Raw genomic sequence first — 19,981 nt, 5'->3', positions numbered from 1 at the left:
TCATAAAGGCTGCTTTCTAAAACTGGACCTGTAGTACCGCAGCATCACTTTCCTGCAAAACCGCACCATAGCAATGATAATATTTGCGAGCAGAAGTGCTCTTTGTAGAACAGGTTTTCATTTTGACAAGCTTTTGTTTTTAACCGCACTGTACTAAGTATCTAAAAGCAAAAGCTGATACCTGCACACACGCATTACATACATGGCACAAAGCATCAAGAAATTATTTAAATCAGTGTAGAAAGTATTGCACCACTTGCACACTGAGTGAGTGTATACTGTGTTGATCTGTGTTTGCTGAAAAGGTGCGCCACACAAAATGAATAATGTAGGAATATCAGTCTCTTTTACTCAGCTACAGCGAGGCTTGGCTTTTGATGCTGTCAGAGGAAACCTTAATAGCCTGGAACAGAAGGCAGAAGAAGGCCCCAGGCTACACTGCAGTACAGTACAGCCAAGGCCATTATGGAGAACTCACTATATCATGATAGCAGCCATTTTAGAGTGTTGCCATTCACTAGGGTTATAATAACAAGATAAGAGAGTGCAGATACGAGAAGGGTGTAAGAGGCGAGGGGATGTGAGCAGCAGAGGGTGATGAGGAGAGAGAAGGCAGAGAAGAAAGAAGGAATAAAAAGGGAGGGTCAAAAAGCCTTCAGGGAGCCATGACTGGGGCTAATACAAGATACTACTGCCTGCTGATATGAGATGGATTAATGAACAGGGGACGACAGAGGATGTGGTAGAAAGAGAGGATTACTAGAGAATGAAATGGAGTGAGTAGACGGCTAAACATGTGAAACACTTGCAAGATAGGAGAAAGTTAAAAAAAAGCACAGAAACAAACGCAGGAGATAAAAAGTAAATTAGCAGTTCTGAGAATATTGAGTCTCCTAATATAAATAGAGATTAAGTGAAGATACATCTGTGTACGTACCAAGGCGAAGGCACTGTCGAAGGATACCTCCCGAGGACATGTTTTTTTCTGCTTCTATCTCGGTGAAGTTGAGGGAGCTTGCAAAAATGAGAACATCCACAAGGTTGAGGAGTCGTTGTAAGAAGGTGACTGACGCCTCCACTGCCAAACCTTGGGATGGTTCAATGTTCTCCAGTTCATGCTGGTAGAATAGAGAGGACACATTGGACAGAAATCCAAAAGGCAAGACACAAGAAGAATGTAAAATGTGACAAATTCGTGCTTAAAAATCTTTTTTTTTTTGCATATGTGGTTCTCAATTTGGTTACAGAGTACACACATAAGTAAATGTAACTGGATTATAACGAAACTCCACTTCAACCCGTTTCTTAGACGCACTGGTCAGGCGATTGGCAGAGGTAACGAATCATGTAAAGTGCTACAGTCACTGAGGTCAGACAACACAAAAACAAACTAACAATGTTAGGGAGCAGCTAACTGTAGTCTAATGTGATTGAAAAAGGTCAATGTGGATGGATAACTTCCTGTGCCATCAGCTACAGACATGTATAGTGCACATAAAACCAGACAAATGGATTAGACTCACAGTGGAGGAGGTGGCAGCAGAGAGCAGAGGTAAAATGCCTCCACAGGCCATGATGAGATTGTCCACCACCTGGGAAATGAGGTGTATACTGTTGTGGACAAACACAACATTCTCGCTGCTGTTCACAAAGTCCAGAATCGTCTTGGTGGAGTGGCTAATAGAAAGAAAAATATTTACAAGATGATAGATTTTTGAGAACATCTTTGCTCTGGTTAAACTCAAGTCTGATGTCAGGTGTGTCCAATGAACAATGATTTTATGGAAGGATGCCATCAATACAATACAATTATTGCTTGCCACTACCTTTCTTTGCCGTAAAAAATATACAAAAATAAACTCAAAGTAACAACACTCAAACTCCAATCTTTATTTCATTAAACACCAAACAAAACAGCTGTAAGGTGCTAAAGAATTTGTAAAATCACTGTCAGAGTTTTGGTCCCCTACCTCCTCCACATCTGGATGTCTGTCTCAATAGAGAAGAGCAGGTCAGTGAGGAGGCGCTGGTGTATGTGCGACCAGCGGAACTCTGGGATGCGAAACATGGTGGAACGAGGACCAGAGGTGCCGCTCTCTCTCCGCTGACCTGAGTTGCCTGCTGCTTCTGATGTTCCTGCTTCAGCTGCTGGTGCTGGCTGTTGCCCTTGGCTTGTTTCCTATGGAGACACACCAGCCAGGTATGATTAACTCTAACGTGATGTAGACATGTGAGAAAGTAGTTACAGGGTTTAGAACTTGAACTTGTCAGTTCTGTCATTTTATTCTTTGTCAAAGATATTTTTTTACATAATTTTATTATTTATTAGTTAATTCTAAAAAGTGAAAAATGGAGATAATAAAAATAAAATGCGTACTACAGAGGTCCCCTTCAATTCAAGTCTCTCGGTGTCTAAGGCCACATTGGATACATCCAGTCTGGCGATTTTGATCTCTTTGGTCTTGCGTCCAGAGTCTGCACTCTTTTGGGTGTCAGGGCTGGAGGCTGTGGTGCTACTGTCTGGGGCATTGGATAAGGTTTCATCTCCAGTGGCGCTGCTGCTCTCTGAAGGCTGGCTGTGTAATGTAGAGTCTGATGTTGCTGTAACCTCCTGCACTGTAGAGGGTAGTGTTGTATCTGAGGGCTGCTGGTCTGCAGTGGTAGTTTCAGTATCTGAGGAAGACTGTTCATCCTTGAGTTTTTCTTTGGGTGGTTCTGTCACATTTTCTTTAAAAGTTTCAGAGGGATGTGTCTGACTCTCCAAGTCTGATACCCATTTCTCTTCAGTTCTATTTTTCATGCCTTCATCATCATGTTTATCTTTCTCCTTTTTTACTAGCTCTCCTTCGTCACCAGCAGCAGCAGAAGCGTAAGAGGACTCCTCTTGGCTATCAGGATCACTAGGGTGAATCTGGTCGCTAACGGAAGACACATCAACCAGGTCCTCGTTGAAGGCTGAAGCTCCCCCCAGCACGCTGTTCTCTAGATGGGCTGTAGTCTCGAGGGACTTGGGGTCTGTCTTATCTTCTTGTTCTGAAAACACTGGCTGTTCTGTGTCCGCATCATTTAAAGAGTCTTCTGTCATGGAGTTTGATGATTCACCTTTGCTCTGTTCACTCTCATGCTTTTCGTCAACTGTTGTTTTCGCAGAAGTTGTAGCAGAGTCTCTAACCATTTCCACTGCTTCTGCTTCAGCCTGCTTGCTCACAGACCTTTGTTGATTATCAATGTCCTCATCAGTGGACCTCACTGCTTCCTGTTTATTGGTCTCTTCTGTTTGTTCCTCTCTATCATTTTGTTGTGTCACAGTGGCTTCAGTGCTTTTTCCATGACCGGACTCATCTCTGGGAGAGTCCTTAACCAAATTCTGCTCTTTGTCTTCTGCCCTGGCCAGAATGTTGGACACAGTGATCGATGCATGTCCCCTTTCATCAGAAATGTCCTGTGGGCTCGAGGTGATGGTGGAACTAGATGCAGAGTCAAGGGACTGTTTGGACACCTTGTCCACTGTGAGTTCGATTACAGTGGAAGGGGCCGTCTCCTCTGCAGGTGGCCCATTTACAAATTCTGTGGTCTCTGAGCTTTGGCTGCTACCAGATATGGTTCGAACTGTGACTGCAGACTCCTGACGCTGGTACTGGTGGAACATGCGGGACAGATTTTCCTTGTGCTGCTCAAAGGTTACCTACAAACACAGAACAACATGTTTAAATGTGTGAAACACTATTAGTTTATGGCACCATCAGTCAATACGTTGATTGGTTAATGGATACTTCCCATTACCAGAGTAATTGTGTCCTATTTTAGCATCATCATACTATGAATAATTTATGTTAACTTACTACTCACCAAAACAATTGTGCTGATAAAAGGGCAGTGATAAGACCGTAAGATTGGGTGTAAACAAGATAACAATGTAGCCAGCTTTATTGGGCTTTGTTACATTGTGCCTCATTGTACACTGTAACTGTTCATCAGGAATTTTGGCCAAAACTACAAAAAAATGTAATTACGCTTTTCGTAGGACATTAAAACAAGTAAAATAAAGTGTAACCACTGTCATTGACCCTTGAAAATAAATGTCAAGCTGTTACTACATGTACACGAGTAAAAACATCTTGTACATGAGTAGTAATATCTAGTAGCGAAGCATAAAATTAATCAATGCCATTTTATCTCATCTGTAAAACATGCCTCCTCCTTTCTCTTTATTCTACAATATTTTCTGCTAACACTTAAATTCAACAGGAAATATCAAATTAGGCAAGCAACTTATTCTCAAAATGCTCTTTAGCTGTGAGCGTATTATTACATTTAACCACAGGGACCAGTTGTGGGTAAGTGTGCCATACTTAAAAGTTTTCCTCCCTCATGTACTGCTGCCCACGGCCTATTAACCTCCATCAGTCTTCTTACCATCTGATATAGGTAGACTAGAGAGCTAGTCTATAATGACAATAGTCTGCAGTGGCATTTGAGGAAGAGCCCATCCATGTAAGCAGTCATAGATTAGCAGTAGATACTATTAGTGTGTCTCTTCTAGCTGTGCTGAGTGCGTGTCCAGCATACGGCAAATCCTCCCACGCCTAATTTAAGACCCTGCATTAATCATTGGGCTTGGAGGACAGAAAGTCAAAGATGGGTTGGTGGTGGAGGGGGAATGAAACTAGACCTACTTTGCTCCTTTTTACCTGAGGCTATTTGGACAGAAGGAGAGTGAGAAAGAGAGAGAAACAAAGAAAATGAGAAAGCCAGGGGTCAAAAGGAAGAAAAAATAAGAAATTGCAAAGGAGGAAAGGAGAGAAGAGAAAGAGAGTGATTCATTAGGGAGTGGAAGAAAGGGAAGGGAGAGAAAGAAGCTGATTATTTGTAATTAATTAGGCGTTATTGTTCTAAATTAGCCTGCTACACGGGTGCTCATTAATCTTCTGTAGTGGGGAGCAGTGATTGGTAATCCATAGCTGTTTTCTGAGTGCACAGCCTGCTTTAAATGCGCCAGTAGTCTGTCTCGTTCTCTCTCCCTCCCTCTTTTACAGTGATCAAACAGCGAGACCTTCTACCCCATTAGTTTGAGCTTAATTTGACATTTAGCATTTTTAGCAATTAAAAGCCTGCATTCAGAGTGCACTGCGATGGAAATTATGCAGGAGAACAGTGCAGCACATAACGTCATAGATTCAGGATGCAGTCTGTACATTAAGATGATGTATGCTGGCCTTAAATGGGGCTCTGTAACAGATCCAGTTACCATTAGACAGAGGTAGTATATGTCTCTGTGGTTTTTAAAAGAGCATTTAGCCTTGCTACAACATATAGAAACTGCCTTGGGTGGCTAAGACATCAGCACTGATCTAATCTAATTTCATTCTACTCCATGGCTCGGCCTGGCCTCAGTGGGGTATGGGAAACTGTTATGGTAATGAACAAAAACATGGTGGGCTTTTCTAATGTGACAAGTAACATGGTATTAAGTGGGTGCAGCATGGCCAGATCATACAGAATATCTGAAAAAAGAGACTAACAGTATGAAACAAATGACACTGCAAGAGTTTTAAAAAAGAAAGTACCATGTCTCCACTGTGTGCTCTGTGACCAACCCAGAATAAGCAGAGGCTCACACCACAGCCTCCTAGGTGAGGGTCAAGGTAGCAGAGCATTGAACTTGGGAGACCCCCACAGTAGGAACATGGGAGTCCCCATTTAGATCGACTGATAAAGAGCAACTACAAAACAAAGGGGAAATGGGAGGACAGCGTGGCTCTAATCCGATTAGCCAAATGTAATTCCTCCTCCAAAATCAATGTCATCTGCTGCTGTTCTGCTGTCCTTTGCGGTTTTGCTTACTCACTCATTTTCACTGTGTCTTCCTTTCTCACATCTATTTTAACATTTTCAATTTTAGTTTTCTCCAGCGACTCTCATTCTGTGATGGACATAGAGGCTTTGTCATTTTTAACAAAGCCACATGAGGACAAGTTATTACAGAGATTCTTTCAGCGAAACTGTATACTGAATTTGTTTAACTAAGCAAATTCAATGGATTTCTCTATTATTTTTTTTATTTTTATTTGGAAGATATCAAAGACGTGGATACAGTTTTGGTGACTGGCTTGTTACTGGAGAGCACAGACAATACTTGAAGCATACATATTACCTAGCATTGACTTGTCAATGATTTTACTTTCCCCTTCCTTTGTCCACTTGCCAATGAATTTATCTCAAACTCTTTGCTAAGAACAACGGCCTGAATCTTGTGTGTAATGTCTCAATAACTCAAGAAGGCAAACTAACTGTAATGCTCAGCATTTCATCATAAACTTAAAATGCTGCTTAGTTGCAATTGCAACACCATTATGCAAATATGTCTTTTTAAAACAACTTAATATACGTTATACTTGTGTTAAGATTTGTTAATTCATTTTTATACTTATGTTTGTGATTGTCTGGAAAAGAAAAATTAGTTATCAATGGGAGACCAAAAGATTCAGGGACTTTCATGCTCCAATATCCCTTTTGGATCTCCTTGTGCTCAAACTGATTTGTATGCATTGATGGACGAGGGGCACCTTGGGTGGGTGTGTGGGCTGAGAGTGGGAGGGCTGTTGTGTCAGCGTGCCCACCTGCAGAAACATCTGTCTATTCAGAGACGCATATGCAGATACACTTCCTTGCTATTGCCTGACGTACACAGATAGACACGTACAACCACACGCAAAGCACACACACAAAGAAACCCAAACCACTGAAAGAAAAGCAAATGAAAATATTTTCAGTAAACAGCTTCATGGATCAGCACCCTTAAAAGTGACAATTAAGCCAATCACCAATTTCTACAGATGACTATGAAAATCTAAAATATGTTCCATGTGGGCATCTTGTTCACTGATACACCACAAACACTAATCAAAAAACAAAAGTCTAACACAAACAGTGGTTCATCCTGGTCTGTCACGAATCTTCGGCAGGTGCCAACAAAGAGTTTTATATTCTATTATATTATAATATACAGTTATTTAATTTAACATTTATATGGCCTGTTGGTTGCCAAAGACAAAGGAAGTGTAAAAAAACTAAAATCTGAGACTAAAATTAGAAAAGCTCCATACAAAAAGGGAAAATTAAAAAATATATATAGTCCAAAGATTCATGGCGAAACATTTTTTGCTGTGCCAACTAGCAAGGTGATGAAAACATGCATTTAGCATAGAGCATAATATCCTTATATAGGAAAAACAATTTTACCATGGTTGACACAAGGCAAACTGCATGGCAATGTCTATGTAAGAGAGAAGTGTGCAAATATGTATTTGTGAATGCATATATGCACTTATCAAGAGGCTCCCAGTGGGCTGGTTGTATTTATGAGGCCTTGTTTCTCTGATTGTTCGTGCACAGTTCTGATGAATATTCAGTGGGATAGGAGAGAAGGGCTTCCTAGAGCCCAAGAGAAAAGGAGGGCAAAGAGAAAATGCGCCTGGTAACATACGCACACACAGCCCCGCAGCAGTGGGAGGAGAGAGCAACAGTGACAAACAGCTTTTGTGCTACAAAGGTGGCAGGAAATCTATCAAACGGGACAATAAAATTGCAATTGAGTTTCTTTTGCTTTTTTATAGCAGATGCATGTATCTTGGAGGCTAGCACCCGCTGCAACTATCTGATTCACAGCTGGGGTCCCAGCACTATGCATCTGTGTGTGTGTGTTTCCCACATCTTCCAAGAACATCATTTATTCACACACAGTGTACGTGTAAAAATGTGTTTTTAGACAAGTGCTGGGTATTGTTACTAGAGCCAATAAGAAACTGCAATAATCTTTTGCAATTATAGGAAAAGGCAATTACAGCCTGCGGTTTACATAAAAGAATCAACCATTCCTGGAAAACACCGGAGTAGACACAAACTAAGTTGCAAAGTGAGACAAAATAACAACAAAAATGGGGCAAACGTATTCCTGCACTGATAAGATGTTATTCCTAAGATTTCCAAATATCATGTTGACACTAGCATTTAATCTGTTGCTGGAAAACTCCAATGTCACAATGCAATGCCTGCTTTATTTCCAATTAAATGCATATAACCTGGAAGCAATAAGTAAATATAGTACAATGGAATAAAACATGCAGGAAATCTCCTATAGTAATTATTACAATTTCATTGTCACGACCACAACATTTTGACAAACAATTTCCTGTCTTCCACATTGTGACATCTTACATCAAACACTGCCAGGACAGGACATATTCTTCCTCTTCAATAAGTCTATTTTATTCTCACTCGTTATGTTCACAGTGTTCAGAGGTTGGGAAAGAACTCATGGCAACCAAAACACACCACACCGCTAACTGCTGCCGTCACTTTGCTCATCTCCCAGGTAGTCTATCTGTGCCCCCTACTGGCCACCACCACTCACAGCACCCAACGACAGCTACAGTGAAGCTTCTCATATCACAAGCACTTCTTTAACTCAGCCTTCAATCTGCCAGGCTTAAAAACCCCCCAGACCACAATCTGACACTAGCCTCAATTACTTCACTTCTTTGGAAGAGAGCAGCGTAATATGATATCAACACTGAATTTCTAAAGCAGTATTTTGAATTCAGTTTTTGGAAATAAGAAGTGCCAGAGGTTTATTTTTATCTGTACAATGTGAAAGAAAGACTCCATACATAAATAAAGAGTGGTGGGGGCTGGTGGATTAATTCACTGGTGTATATTGCAACTCGCTTTTAAATTGTAATCATTGTGTAACTCCCATAGTTTAATCTGATGGGCACTGGGAGGCAGGGGTCAATTAGTATGCTAGTTTATGCTGCTAGTTAAGAGGGTCAGATAATAATGCTCTCCAATTTCTTAGTTGATGAACTGCATTATGTCAAATTCAAACTAAACATAGGGGTGACAGAGCTGATGCTTTGGCTGAATCCTACTGCTCGTTCGGCTACATTATAGAAATGTGATGAATGTTTACACTAACAATACTGCAGTAAGAATTGAGAAGTGTGAGTGTGAATGTATGTGTGTATACACTACAGTGGAATCAAGTGCCTGAGAGAAAATGGTGGAGGAAACAATAACTGAACACAAAAAAAACCTAAAAATCAAAACACACGAGGGGAAAGATTCACTGAGATACCTAAACAAAGCTGTGCCTAACCTGCGTGCATGTTTGTGTGTCATATAAATGAATATAATGAGTTCTCTGACCTTGGAATGAGTGATGGACAGGGTGTCCACCCAGACACGCCAGCCACCCCACTCGTATTTGATTGCATGGTAGAGCAGGATGCGGAAGATGGCATACACCATCTCTGTGATTTTCTGCTCTTCACTGTTTCGTGGGTTGATGAAGCACAGAGAGAGCATCCACTCCTGCCACACAGAGCACTGCAACAGGCTCCTGAAACAAAAAATACACAGTTATGAGAAGGTGCTGAATGCAAATCCCACTGGCAAGTAAACACTTTGTGCACTATTGTGTGTTATGCAGCTCCCAAGCCTGTGAAGTGGTTGAACGCTTACGTACCTGCGGTTCTCTCGGCTGTTATTGAACAGTTTGATCATGTCTGACAGAAAGACCCTGCGCACTTCCATGGTCTCGGGAGAAGGTAGGGAGTTCTTCAGCAGAGCAGCTATTACCTTCAGAATTTCTACAAATATTAAGAGAAACAAACCCACTGTATTTTAAATCCCATTCACTAAGTAAATAAAAACAGCCAGACAAGTTATCTTGATATTTTCAATCCGTTTGAATGTGTTTGTTGTTGTTTTTCGAATATAATTTGTTTTCCTAAGTGTTATAATTTTTAAAAAGTTTCGATTTGGAACCTCCAGAAATCGGCTTGCAAATAAAACTTGCTTTCTGGGCGCTGAAGGGCAAACTGCAAAAATCAACAACTAAATCATACATTGGTCTCAACATGTGCAAATCATTGTGTCACAAACTATCCGAGCTCCCAGCTTTACACACCTGAAAATCTGCGCCTGTGGTAAGAAAAACAGAACAGAGGAAAATAAAAAAGTCCAGACCTCGATCTTTATCATACTGTAATGGTTCTGGTATTGTTTCAAATGAGAGAGCCACAGTCACAGGCCGGGTGGAAGGCTTGGCTTCGGTTAAACCAAAGAGACTGACTGTTTAGATGAATTATCTAGACAATGTCAGTGTCCATTTGCTTTGATTAGAGAGACGGCAGGGGCTTGGATTTCACTTGTCTCTTCAAACCTTGGCGCTAACCGATGCCCCCTTGCCCCAGCAGACGCTTGTGTTGTTTCTACGCCTTAGTCACTCAAATTATGAGTCACTGAACCTTTACCGCCATAAAATTACCCCAGTATGTAGTGGGAATGAGGATGGAGGCATGGCGTATTCCCTTTTATTTTTTCCATTTGCTCTTGGTTGCTTTCCCTTGAGTTAATTTGAGGGAAACGGTACTTCCTCGGTTTGTTTGATTGGCTCTGACGTTACTAAAGACTGCAATCAGGGGGCCATTTTGGGAGTTTGTCACAGATTAAATCAAGAAAATGCACAGCAAAGAAGAAACAGACCACCGCTCTATGTTCCACAGACCATGCTCACATGCACAAACCTATACAGTGCAAGGTTTCTATGATATATACCGCCTGCCTAGGATGGTTGGATAGGAGCATTTTTAACACAATAAAGGCTCAAGTCAGATTAAGGTTGGATGGAAGTAAACCTTGGCTGTGATTATACGAAGCGCTTGGATTTCAAACTGATTAAAGCTATTTTCCTAGTGTGCCCACAAAAGTGCATCTGTCCGCAAAGGTATGATATGTGTAAAAGCACCAGTATTTTAAAAGAGGACATGTTTTCCTATCTTCGCTTAAAAATAAAAAATCCATAATAATAATAATAATAATAATAAGCATGTTCCTAATACTTAGAATCATGCAGTGGTGGAAATTATAAATAAAGATACACACTGTGTGTGCAAATATCGAATACAGCACATATGCATACAAGTTATTCAAATTATATGTCTGTATTTAAATATTTTCTGTTTAATTATTTGTTTTGATCAATACAAATGATAAAATTGTTTTTAATTGTTTCTATAATATAAAACATGTGAGCAAAACGCTAATCTTTACATTGCAATATTAAATAGGTTCTGATTATTCATTTACGCAAAAGCATTTTTAAAAAATGAACTCTGAACTTTCTTAAATTATTAAAAGTAATTAAATGCATACACCAATAGTACATTCATCACACCCACTGAATTAAGTCCTGTCATCAGTTTAATAATTTATTATTCCTTTCTTTGTTGACAAAACACGATGGCAGCTTCCAATAATACTAGCAAGATGTGTGTAGTTGTCACACAAAGCATCTGCATTTATATCTGAGGTTTAGTGGTATGAAAATGCCCTCTGGCTGCAAAATTTATGTTGTTAATGTGTTTGACTGTATACAGTGATCCCACAGTTCCACGGGGAATAACCTGTAGTACTGTATGGCGCAATAGGTATGTAGAGGGCACGCTACAGGGGATGATTTAGGAGAGTACTGTAGCTCAGAGGAGGCACTTACGTGGGTTGAGAAGCTTCACAGTGGAGTCAGGGTCCGGATGTTGTTTATGGATCACCTGAGTGCAGATTTGCTCTGTAAGGATCTATCGGGGGACAGAAAGTGGATTCAAGCCATAAATATCAACACAGCTTTGGACAATAACAGAGAAACAAACCACACTGTGGCCATACATTTCTACATGCATCACCATATAGCAATGTTAATGTTTTATCATCATGTAGTATTTTGCTATACTGGATGCATGGTTTAGTTTTTTAAAAGTTTATATTAGGTAGGTCATTTGTCAAAAGGTTGGCTAATAAGGCCCAAATTCACACGGTATCATGTATTCCATCGTTGCTTTCTATGAAGATAATTTCAGTGTTGTAAGTACAGGGCCTGGGAAGTGGCTGTGGGCAGAGACTGACCTCAAAAAGCACATTGTAGGTTGTCATGGTGAATTGGCTGGCGTGGAGCATCAGGCGTTCAGTAAGCAGAGAGAAAAGACCATGACTCAGCATGACCTCAGATTTCCTCCTGATAGGAGATTAGGAGATCAAAGGTCAGTCAGTAAACACTAGTATGTGCCAGACCACCACCAGTATTTTCAAGTAATTAAGCACCTCTTCTAAAACTGAAACACTACATACAAAACAGGCTTTTCATCGATGCACAGAAATACCACAGCGGCAATTTTTATTTCAAAAGCTAATGCAGAGTCATATTGAAAATGTCCTGATATATCATAATTTTTTTACACATGAAAAAAACAAAAGTTTCTGAAGAGTCAAATAATAGCAGAGGTTGAAATCTGTAGCGCTATAAATCAGCTGAGCTCCAGCTAACAAACTGACAGGGAGGAAATGAAAAGGAGAATCCCTGCTGATTTAGTAAGAGCAGTTCTTCGCTGAAAGTTCTTTGTCGCTTTCATTTGCGATCATGGATCACTTCCAATTTTAGTATTGTAACTCAGAAGAAAAAAAAAATGCAGATTGTTTGCAGACAGCCCTATGATCAGTCCTGCATCTGGATCCCAATTCTTGAATGTTCTTACTGAGACAAGCCTAGGGTAATTTCGGTTTCTCCTGTTTTAGCATACGATGCACACACAATAACTGGCCTTTATAAGCAAAAATGAAACGGACAACAAATAAACAGAATCAACATTAACATGAGCTATGTACCATTTTTAAGGCATAGATCAGAAACTCTATTCTGTCATACCTCTTTATTGTTTATATTTCTGACTACTTTCTTTTTAATGGAGTTTTCTTTTGTGCATTATCATTTGTCTGTTTTATTATACTCCTCTGTGCAACAACTCACTAAGATACCGTAAATTACTTGTATCTGAAAACCTACTTGGCAATACACCCATTTGTTGTTCTGCTGCAGCAGAATTGCCCATGTTATAATAATTTACATTTGTTCTGGAACCAATTTGAGCATTTTCAGACAGAGTAATTACTTTATTTTAGTCATATCAAAAACATTTTTGTTTACATAGTGATAAGGGTCTTAGGTCTGATATTTACTTACTTTGGTGGCAAGTGTTTCAGAAAGTAGCCCAATACTTTCAGTGTCTGAACTCTAATTCCTTCACTTTTAGAAGCTAAAAGCTTATAAATCACACTGTGAAAAAAGCAGAAATAATTAATAATTAAACTACATTAAAAACCTAAGAGACAAAAGCAATTGTAGTGTACAACATTTATAAAACTTGTAGCATCACATTAGAGATTTAGTAGTACTATAGACACCAATAAGTATGTTTATTGTAGCGTATGAAGGCACAGTCACACAAGACTGAAATTCAAAAAAATATGAAAATCTAAATTAGCTCCAATTTAACAATTTTGTTTCGGAGCAAAAAGATTCTAACAAAACTGTCAGCACATTTGCAGGTAATATTTTAATCAGTGATCATTACCGAATCCCATTGCGCTGGTCAAAGGCCAGGACCATAGGCCCTGGGTGTTCAGACATCAGAGCCACCAACAACTGCAGCACATCAATGAGATTATCATCCTGTGGGACACAAAGGGAAAAACAACAGTAGGACAATTACTGAATCTAGTGAAGCTGATGTAGGTCACCTCTCATCATATTCTATATCTTTTATAATGAGCTGTACATGTGTAAACAATAAAGGGTAAGGACTCATTGATGACTATGTTGTTGCACTGTATACAAGATGCAGGAGCAGCAGTAATAAGTGCGGGTAGTTTAAAATAAATATATTTATAAAATGAAGGGCTGCAACATGTCAGTGGCTTTTTCAGGCAATGCAGTAATCACCTTTTATTCTTACCAGGTTCACTGTTACTGACTGATCTGACAGATTCACTTTTTATGCATTACTCCACAGTAAACAAAAGCACCTCTGTCAGGACCTCTAACTGAAATATCTGGAAAAATAACAAGGAGCAGTATCCTTTATGCCTTTATAAAACAGGAATTGTTGTCCCCTGCATTTCAGATGGTGGAAAGACAAAATAATGTAAGGCAGTGTTGTGTTGCCATCTAGTGGTGAGGAATGCCTACCTCATGCATGGTAAGGAGGTAGTTAAGGATGCTCTGTAGCTCGTCTTCTTTGACTCCGTGATCCTACAGTATAATTGCACATATCATTTACAAAAAGACAGATGCAGTCATAGCTAAAAGGTTTGATCCACACAGTTAACATCATCATCATGTAGCGTTAGCTACAATTACTGTTGTATTACAGCAGTGATAGCTCATTTGATCTTATGCACAGAACATTGCATTGGTGCCATAAACAATCAGCCTGTGATCAAAAACAACTGGCAACCAAACACACACGTGGAATATTTTGCATTCTTTATAAAGTAAATAAATGCTGATGTTTTGTTTTAGGTTAGGAACAGGGGATGTCTGGGATGAATCATGCAACATGAACTCACCTTCATTATGAGCTGTTTGACAAACAGCAGCAGAAAGGCTCGCAAAGACAGGATCTCCTTCTGGTTTGGCCTTGGACCATCTAAAAAAAACCAGCAAATAATGGGTGTTGATAGTGGGTGATACATCTTTCCACAGCTGACTTATCATTTGAAGAATATGTAAAGATTGTGTTTGTATATGTGAATCCATGCCCATGAGGGGATGTTACAAGTACTGTGAATATATATTTCAAAAAAGAGCAACGAGTGGAAACATGTGCCATCACTCTACACTACACTTTATACATTTACAATTTTATTTTGTGTGTGTGCGCTCACCCAGGCCTTTGGGAATGATACCACTGCGGTCTTGAGGGTTGATGACCCAGTAGTAGTATTTCAGTGTATGCATTACTTGCAGCACAGTCCCCACCCTGCGAATAGCATTGTATATGGTCACTGTGCTGATGAACTCTGTTGCCAGGTACGTGTAGAGTGTCAGTTGCACCTGCAAAAGATAAAGTGCATACTGTGTGAAAAAATGCATAAAAGACACTTGAGAGTTTGAGTACAATAATCACATTTAAATGTGAGTGTCATAGCTTTTTTCTCCTTTGATAAGAAAGTGGAGGCCTCAAAGCGCCTAAAGGTTGTAGGCAAACCATTAGGATATAAATAGTCCTTGATTCACAAATGGAGAGATAACCTTGAACTCTGAAACACTGTGCATAAAAACTAGAGCAGAGACACAGCAAAGGATGGCAATTATGATGGTGTAGATCTGCTTTTTGCATGTCTGTGTACACTAACCTACTCTGTTCAGAATCTAGCTAGATGTGCATGTATTAGTAATGTCCACCTTTACAAAAATAACAAAATACAAAGTAATGTGCTGCTGTCTAAGTGTGCGTTTTCTGTTACCTTGGCAGGGGCATGGATCCAGATGGCAGGGTTGAACAGAATGTGGTCACACAGCTGCTTGAGCAGCAAGACGCCATTCTGTAAGTTGCTAAGATATCTGGAAAAGGCCAGGACAATGTCCAGGACAGGCCGCGTCACATGGACCTTGGAAGACTAGAGCCCCGACAATGAGAAATAAGAGGCATAAAGTGCCACAATAGGGGGTAAAAAAGGAGAGGGTAGCACATCAGTGAAAGAGGTCAAGACACAAAAAAAAGAAAAGGTGAGGAGAGAGAAAGGACACAGGCAGAAAAAAAACAAGGAGTTCCTCTAACAAGCACACAACTTAGCTGAGCCCTGCAAATACAGCTGAGGGAAAACAAAGTGTCACATTTTAAGTGTTAGATTGTTCGTGACACTGAGGGTATCAAGAACAGCCTTACTACTACTATGCTGGGACTATGACTGCAGCTTCTGGTGCGGGGAGATGGCTCTCTCATCTATTTCTTTGCAAGCTAAGTGAAATTGTGCTTTTCCCACCTTCTCCAAAGCGTAGCCAATGACGAGAAAACCTTTGCAGGCCAACACCTGCTCTTGCATAGCCACCGAGTTCCTCAAGAGCTCCATCACAAAGGAAAGCAAAGTGCAGCTAAGAGGTATACAGACAAACAACAAGCAACAAAGAGAGAGAGAGAGAGAGATGCAGTGAGTTAGACAGTGACAATAATCTATGTAAGCTGCTGACAAAGCCCTGACTATGAAGGGCATATTATACATGAAATGTGATTGAATGAGGGTGTTGTGTCCCTATTGTGCTAGCAGAGGACATTTTAGTTAGCATCACCTTGAGGGCAGCAGATACAACAACACTGCAGTTTATAAGTAAAAAGTCTCACAGCTTACAAGATCATTTTTGTAAAAATAGGAAAAGATTTAATAATTTCTCTGTGCTTTTAACGACAAGTTGTATATTTTATATTAACAGCTGTGAGGGTTGATTGAGAACTATAAAATCGTGAACCTTTATTTTAGTTTAATATAATTTTACTTAAATTAACAGCGTGCAACTTAAGTTAGCGATAGCTTCAAACTCAGGATGAGTCTTCTCTGCTCTGCCCAGTTTCCCTCCTCCTACTGTTTACACTCCACCACACTCCGCACAACCCTTTAGGTAGTTGTCTTCTTAAAATTACAATAAATACATGAACAAAAGTTAAAAAAAGTTGTTGCTCTTCTCCGATAACCCCGTCTACACATTAAGTTATACAGCATATTTCTATTTAAGAAATATAAAATATTAAATTTGCATAACGTATCTTTAAGAGCCACCTATCTCCAGTTCACTGTTAAGATCAAACAATTTATTTACCTGAGTGGAAAGTATGGCTCCAGTATCATCTTAAAATTTAAAGTAAATTGTATGATTTTAAATTGTCTCATGAATGTATTTCTAAAAGGTAAAAAAACACCAGTGCAGCAAAATGGACGGTTTTGCCACTGTTCAGACATTAAAGTAGCTGCCTTAATATTTACATACTGTATTTTATGCTATTACAATGGCCAAACAAAACACAATATAATCTAAGATTATGTAAGGGAGAAACAAAAACAACTCACTGGTTAGTATACTCGTAAAGTGTGTGTATGTGTGTTTGTGTGTTTACCAGACTGTAGTGTCCAGCTCATGGCTGGAAGGCTGGCAAAAATCCAGCTGTGCAAACAGAGGGAAGAGGACCTGCATGCCTCCAATAGAGTGTATTCCACTCTGAACTGAGTGAGTCACCACGGCCTTCACATCCTAAAGAACCCAGCACAAATGACCACATTTAATCACATACGAAAGCAACATTTATATATGGGTCATAAATATATTAGCTCTGATGATCAAAGTGCAAAACAGCTCTAAGCGTTGACAAAATTTGAAAGTAGTTGCACTGTCACATGCCAAGACTTTATCATACTACCACAATCTGATTTTTATCAGGCACAAAGTGAAATGGTCCCTTTGAGTCTATTTATAGTATAAATGTGAATCATTATTTTGTTAAAAGGAAAAGTATTTTTGTAGCTTCTATTTGAGAGGGTGAGTACAATTCAATTCAGTTTTCTTTAGGTTTGTTTCTTTTGTTGACAAGTGATTCAAAATGATGAAAACACTGAAGGGGAGGAGAAAAAATGATATTTCTTTTAATGTTCAGTGGTCTGGTGTTTGTTGTAGTGTGCTGTGATGCCAACTGGGGTTTGGCTTTTCCCTCTCTATAGGATTGGAATTTTTAAGCATGGTATAGCAAATCCTAAAATATAGGTCACATATTCATTCATAATTCACAATGCGTGTGTTTGTGTGGTACAGATTGCATATGTTTGTGTGGCAGCAAAAGCCTCCCTCACAAAAGAAAGAAAGCTTTTTTTTTTCTTTGATGAGAGGGCATGAAAGAAAATTCAATTAGTGCTTGAGAAAAGAAAACTCAACATGACTAACAAAAGAGCATTGTGTGTTTGTTTGTACATATTTGTGTAGTGGGGTATTGTACTAAGAAGCATATGAAAAACTTCGACGAAGTTCACATCCTACTTTGAACCCGAAAAAAATCACAACTCCTCGTACATAGTTGCAAACCAAGTCTTTTTGTTTCAGAGAAAACTAATTCCACAATTAGAGCAGCAGAACGGCATTTTTCAGCAGCTGCAGCCATCTGGCTAGCTCTACACATTTGCACCCCTGCCCTAATGAGGCTATTAAAGCGAAAAATGCCAACTGGGCTACATTCATTACTGTGGAGGAAGAAAGAGAGAGTGGTACATATGGCACAGTGGGAGGGAAGAGGCAGGTGATGTTGGTGCAGCAATATTGCTTCTGATTAATGTTAAATGACAGCAATCCCAGCAATTTTGATTTTAACTACAAGAGAGATGTCACCTGCTATACAAGCAAAACATTACATTAAAGGCATCATTACCTGAAGCATGAGTGCATGGGGTGAGTGGACAAAAATGGAGGCATTGTCTTTTGGGGAGGACTCTAGGCAGAGCTGGGCATCTGTGGCTCGAGGGTTGTAAGTGAAGGCAATACTCGAGGACAGCTTGCCATCATAGAGTAAGGTCTTGTGATGCTCTGCAAACAGCAGGTCACTCTCAGCCTTGTACTTGAATGTGCCCTGAGCGGGAAGATGTAGAAGTTGATCAACTTTTCTAATCAGCAACTACAGCAAACGTGTCAGTTAAAATCATGACAGACACACACACACGCACACACATATATATATATATATATATATATATATAATTTGCATGTGTAAATTATTTTTTCTATGATAAAAAGTTACTGTTCCCCAACAATCAAGTGTTGTGTTCAACCTGGTATCCCGGACCCAGCTGATAGATGGCGAGGATTTGAGCAGCACTGAGAGCCTCTCCAAACAGATAAACTGCCCCCATCTGTCCACAGAACACACGGTTGGCATCTGCTGTCTCTGACGATCCCAGGAAACACTTGTCAAATGTCTGCAGCCGGAAGGGGAGAAAGAGGGAGGGTTTAAGGAAGCAACAAAGAGGAAAGGGCACATAAAAGGACAATTAGAGATGAAAGAAAGGGAAGAAGGAAGGGAAGGAGGGTGGAGAATGGAAGCAAGAAAGAAAGGAGGGAAAAAAGGAAATAAGGAAGGATAAACAAGACCAAAAATAGCAAGTAAGACCAGGGGGGAAAGTTACATTGATGTAAATCCTATCTATAAATGACAACTCACAGCCTCAAACTACAAGCACACTTAGACTAACATGATCATGTCCCATCGTCTTCCCGTCATGGTCAGCGAGGCATACACACAAGTGTTGGGAATGATAAGGCCACATCTCAATCAAGTAGCCAATTTGCCCTAGGGAATTATACTACACCCCTAAGGCATAAACAACGGTATAAACACCTGCTAGCAAAATGTGGTTACAAAACGGATCTTTGAAGCTGATCTTTGAAATGGTATCAAGCTTTCCTGAAGGGATTATTTATAATATCAATGGTTTGCCAATATATATAGGACATACTCATCCATAGAAATAAATTGGACCAAAATATTGAGAATTATGTTAATTTGAATTCTTGAAGAGTTAGGTGATAAAACCTAATCCCACCTTATCTGGATGCAGTATGAAACAGTATGCAAGCAACAAATTACCTTAGCGCAGTTTAAAGACCAAAAGAGAAAGTGGGAAACAGATCAACTAGCACAGAAGATTGTAAGAAAGCATTTTTGTTTTCATTTGCTACTCACGTCACTGGTGTTGACAAACCAGGCAATGTCTCCAAAGGAGGCCAGTTCCCCATTCACATAGCAGCTAATTTCACTGTTTTTCCAACGGTTGTAGATGTGGACAAGAGTCACCATGTACCACTACAACAACAACAACAAAAATAAAGTTTTACTCTCAGTAAACTGAGTATACGTGGAGCATTACTTAAACACAGCAATTTAAAAGTGAGCCTGCTTTTACTCGGAACCTTAAAATCGACTCAATTAACCTGATTCCATAATTTTTAGGAGTCACTCAAGCTACAAATTAAACCTACTTTAGATTGCTAGTTTTCCCCTTAGTTTTAGAACCTGTGAAATAGGTTACTACTGTTAACAGAGTTAAATAGGTTATT

At 39.7% G+C, this 19,981-nt stretch overlaps 1 protein-coding gene across 9 annotated transcripts in view; it reads right to left on the bottom strand.

The window, feature by feature from the left end:
• Nucleotides 1-19,981, bottom strand: part of lrba (LPS-responsive vesicle trafficking, beach and anchor containing) — a 168,358-nt gene that overhangs the window by 121,208 nt on the left and 27,169 nt on the right. For all 9 annotated transcript variants that reach the window (XM_067499797.1, XM_067499798.1, XM_067499801.1 and 6 more), the window contains exons 7-25: nt 19,608-19,727; nt 18,697-18,843; nt 18,300-18,497; nt 17,004-17,137; nt 15,880-15,988; nt 15,361-15,513; nt 14,779-14,947; nt 14,461-14,540; nt 14,081-14,143; nt 13,467-13,564; nt 13,076-13,168; nt 11,965-12,073; nt 11,558-11,639; nt 9,527-9,650; nt 9,208-9,400; nt 2,378-3,685; nt 1,971-2,179; nt 1,524-1,677; nt 938-1,118 (exon numbers count right to left, since the gene is read on the bottom strand). In XM_067499797.1, coding sequence (XP_067355898.1) covers nt 938-1,118; nt 1,524-1,677; nt 1,971-2,179; nt 2,378-3,685; nt 9,208-9,400; nt 9,527-9,650; nt 11,558-11,639; nt 11,965-12,073; nt 13,076-13,168; nt 13,467-13,564; nt 14,081-14,143; nt 14,461-14,540; nt 14,779-14,947; nt 15,361-15,513; nt 15,880-15,988; nt 17,004-17,137; nt 18,300-18,497; nt 18,697-18,843; nt 19,608-19,727 — 3,724 coding nt within the window. The remainder of the gene's footprint in view (nt 1-937; nt 1,119-1,523; nt 1,678-1,970; nt 2,180-2,377; nt 3,686-9,207; nt 9,401-9,526; nt 9,651-11,557; nt 11,640-11,964; nt 12,074-13,075; nt 13,169-13,466; nt 13,565-14,080; nt 14,144-14,460; nt 14,541-14,778; nt 14,948-15,360; nt 15,514-15,879; nt 15,989-17,003; nt 17,138-18,299; nt 18,498-18,696; nt 18,844-19,607; nt 19,728-19,981) is intronic.

The sequence above is a fragment of the Channa argus genome, chromosome 3 (genome assembly GCF_033026475.1).
Source record: "Channa argus isolate prfri chromosome 3, Channa argus male v1.0, whole genome shotgun sequence".
Lineage (NCBI taxonomy): Eukaryota > Metazoa > Chordata > Actinopteri > Anabantiformes > Channidae > Channa > Channa argus.
Note: the sequence above shows the minus strand (reverse complement) of the source record. Positions and strands in the feature narration are given on the sequence as shown.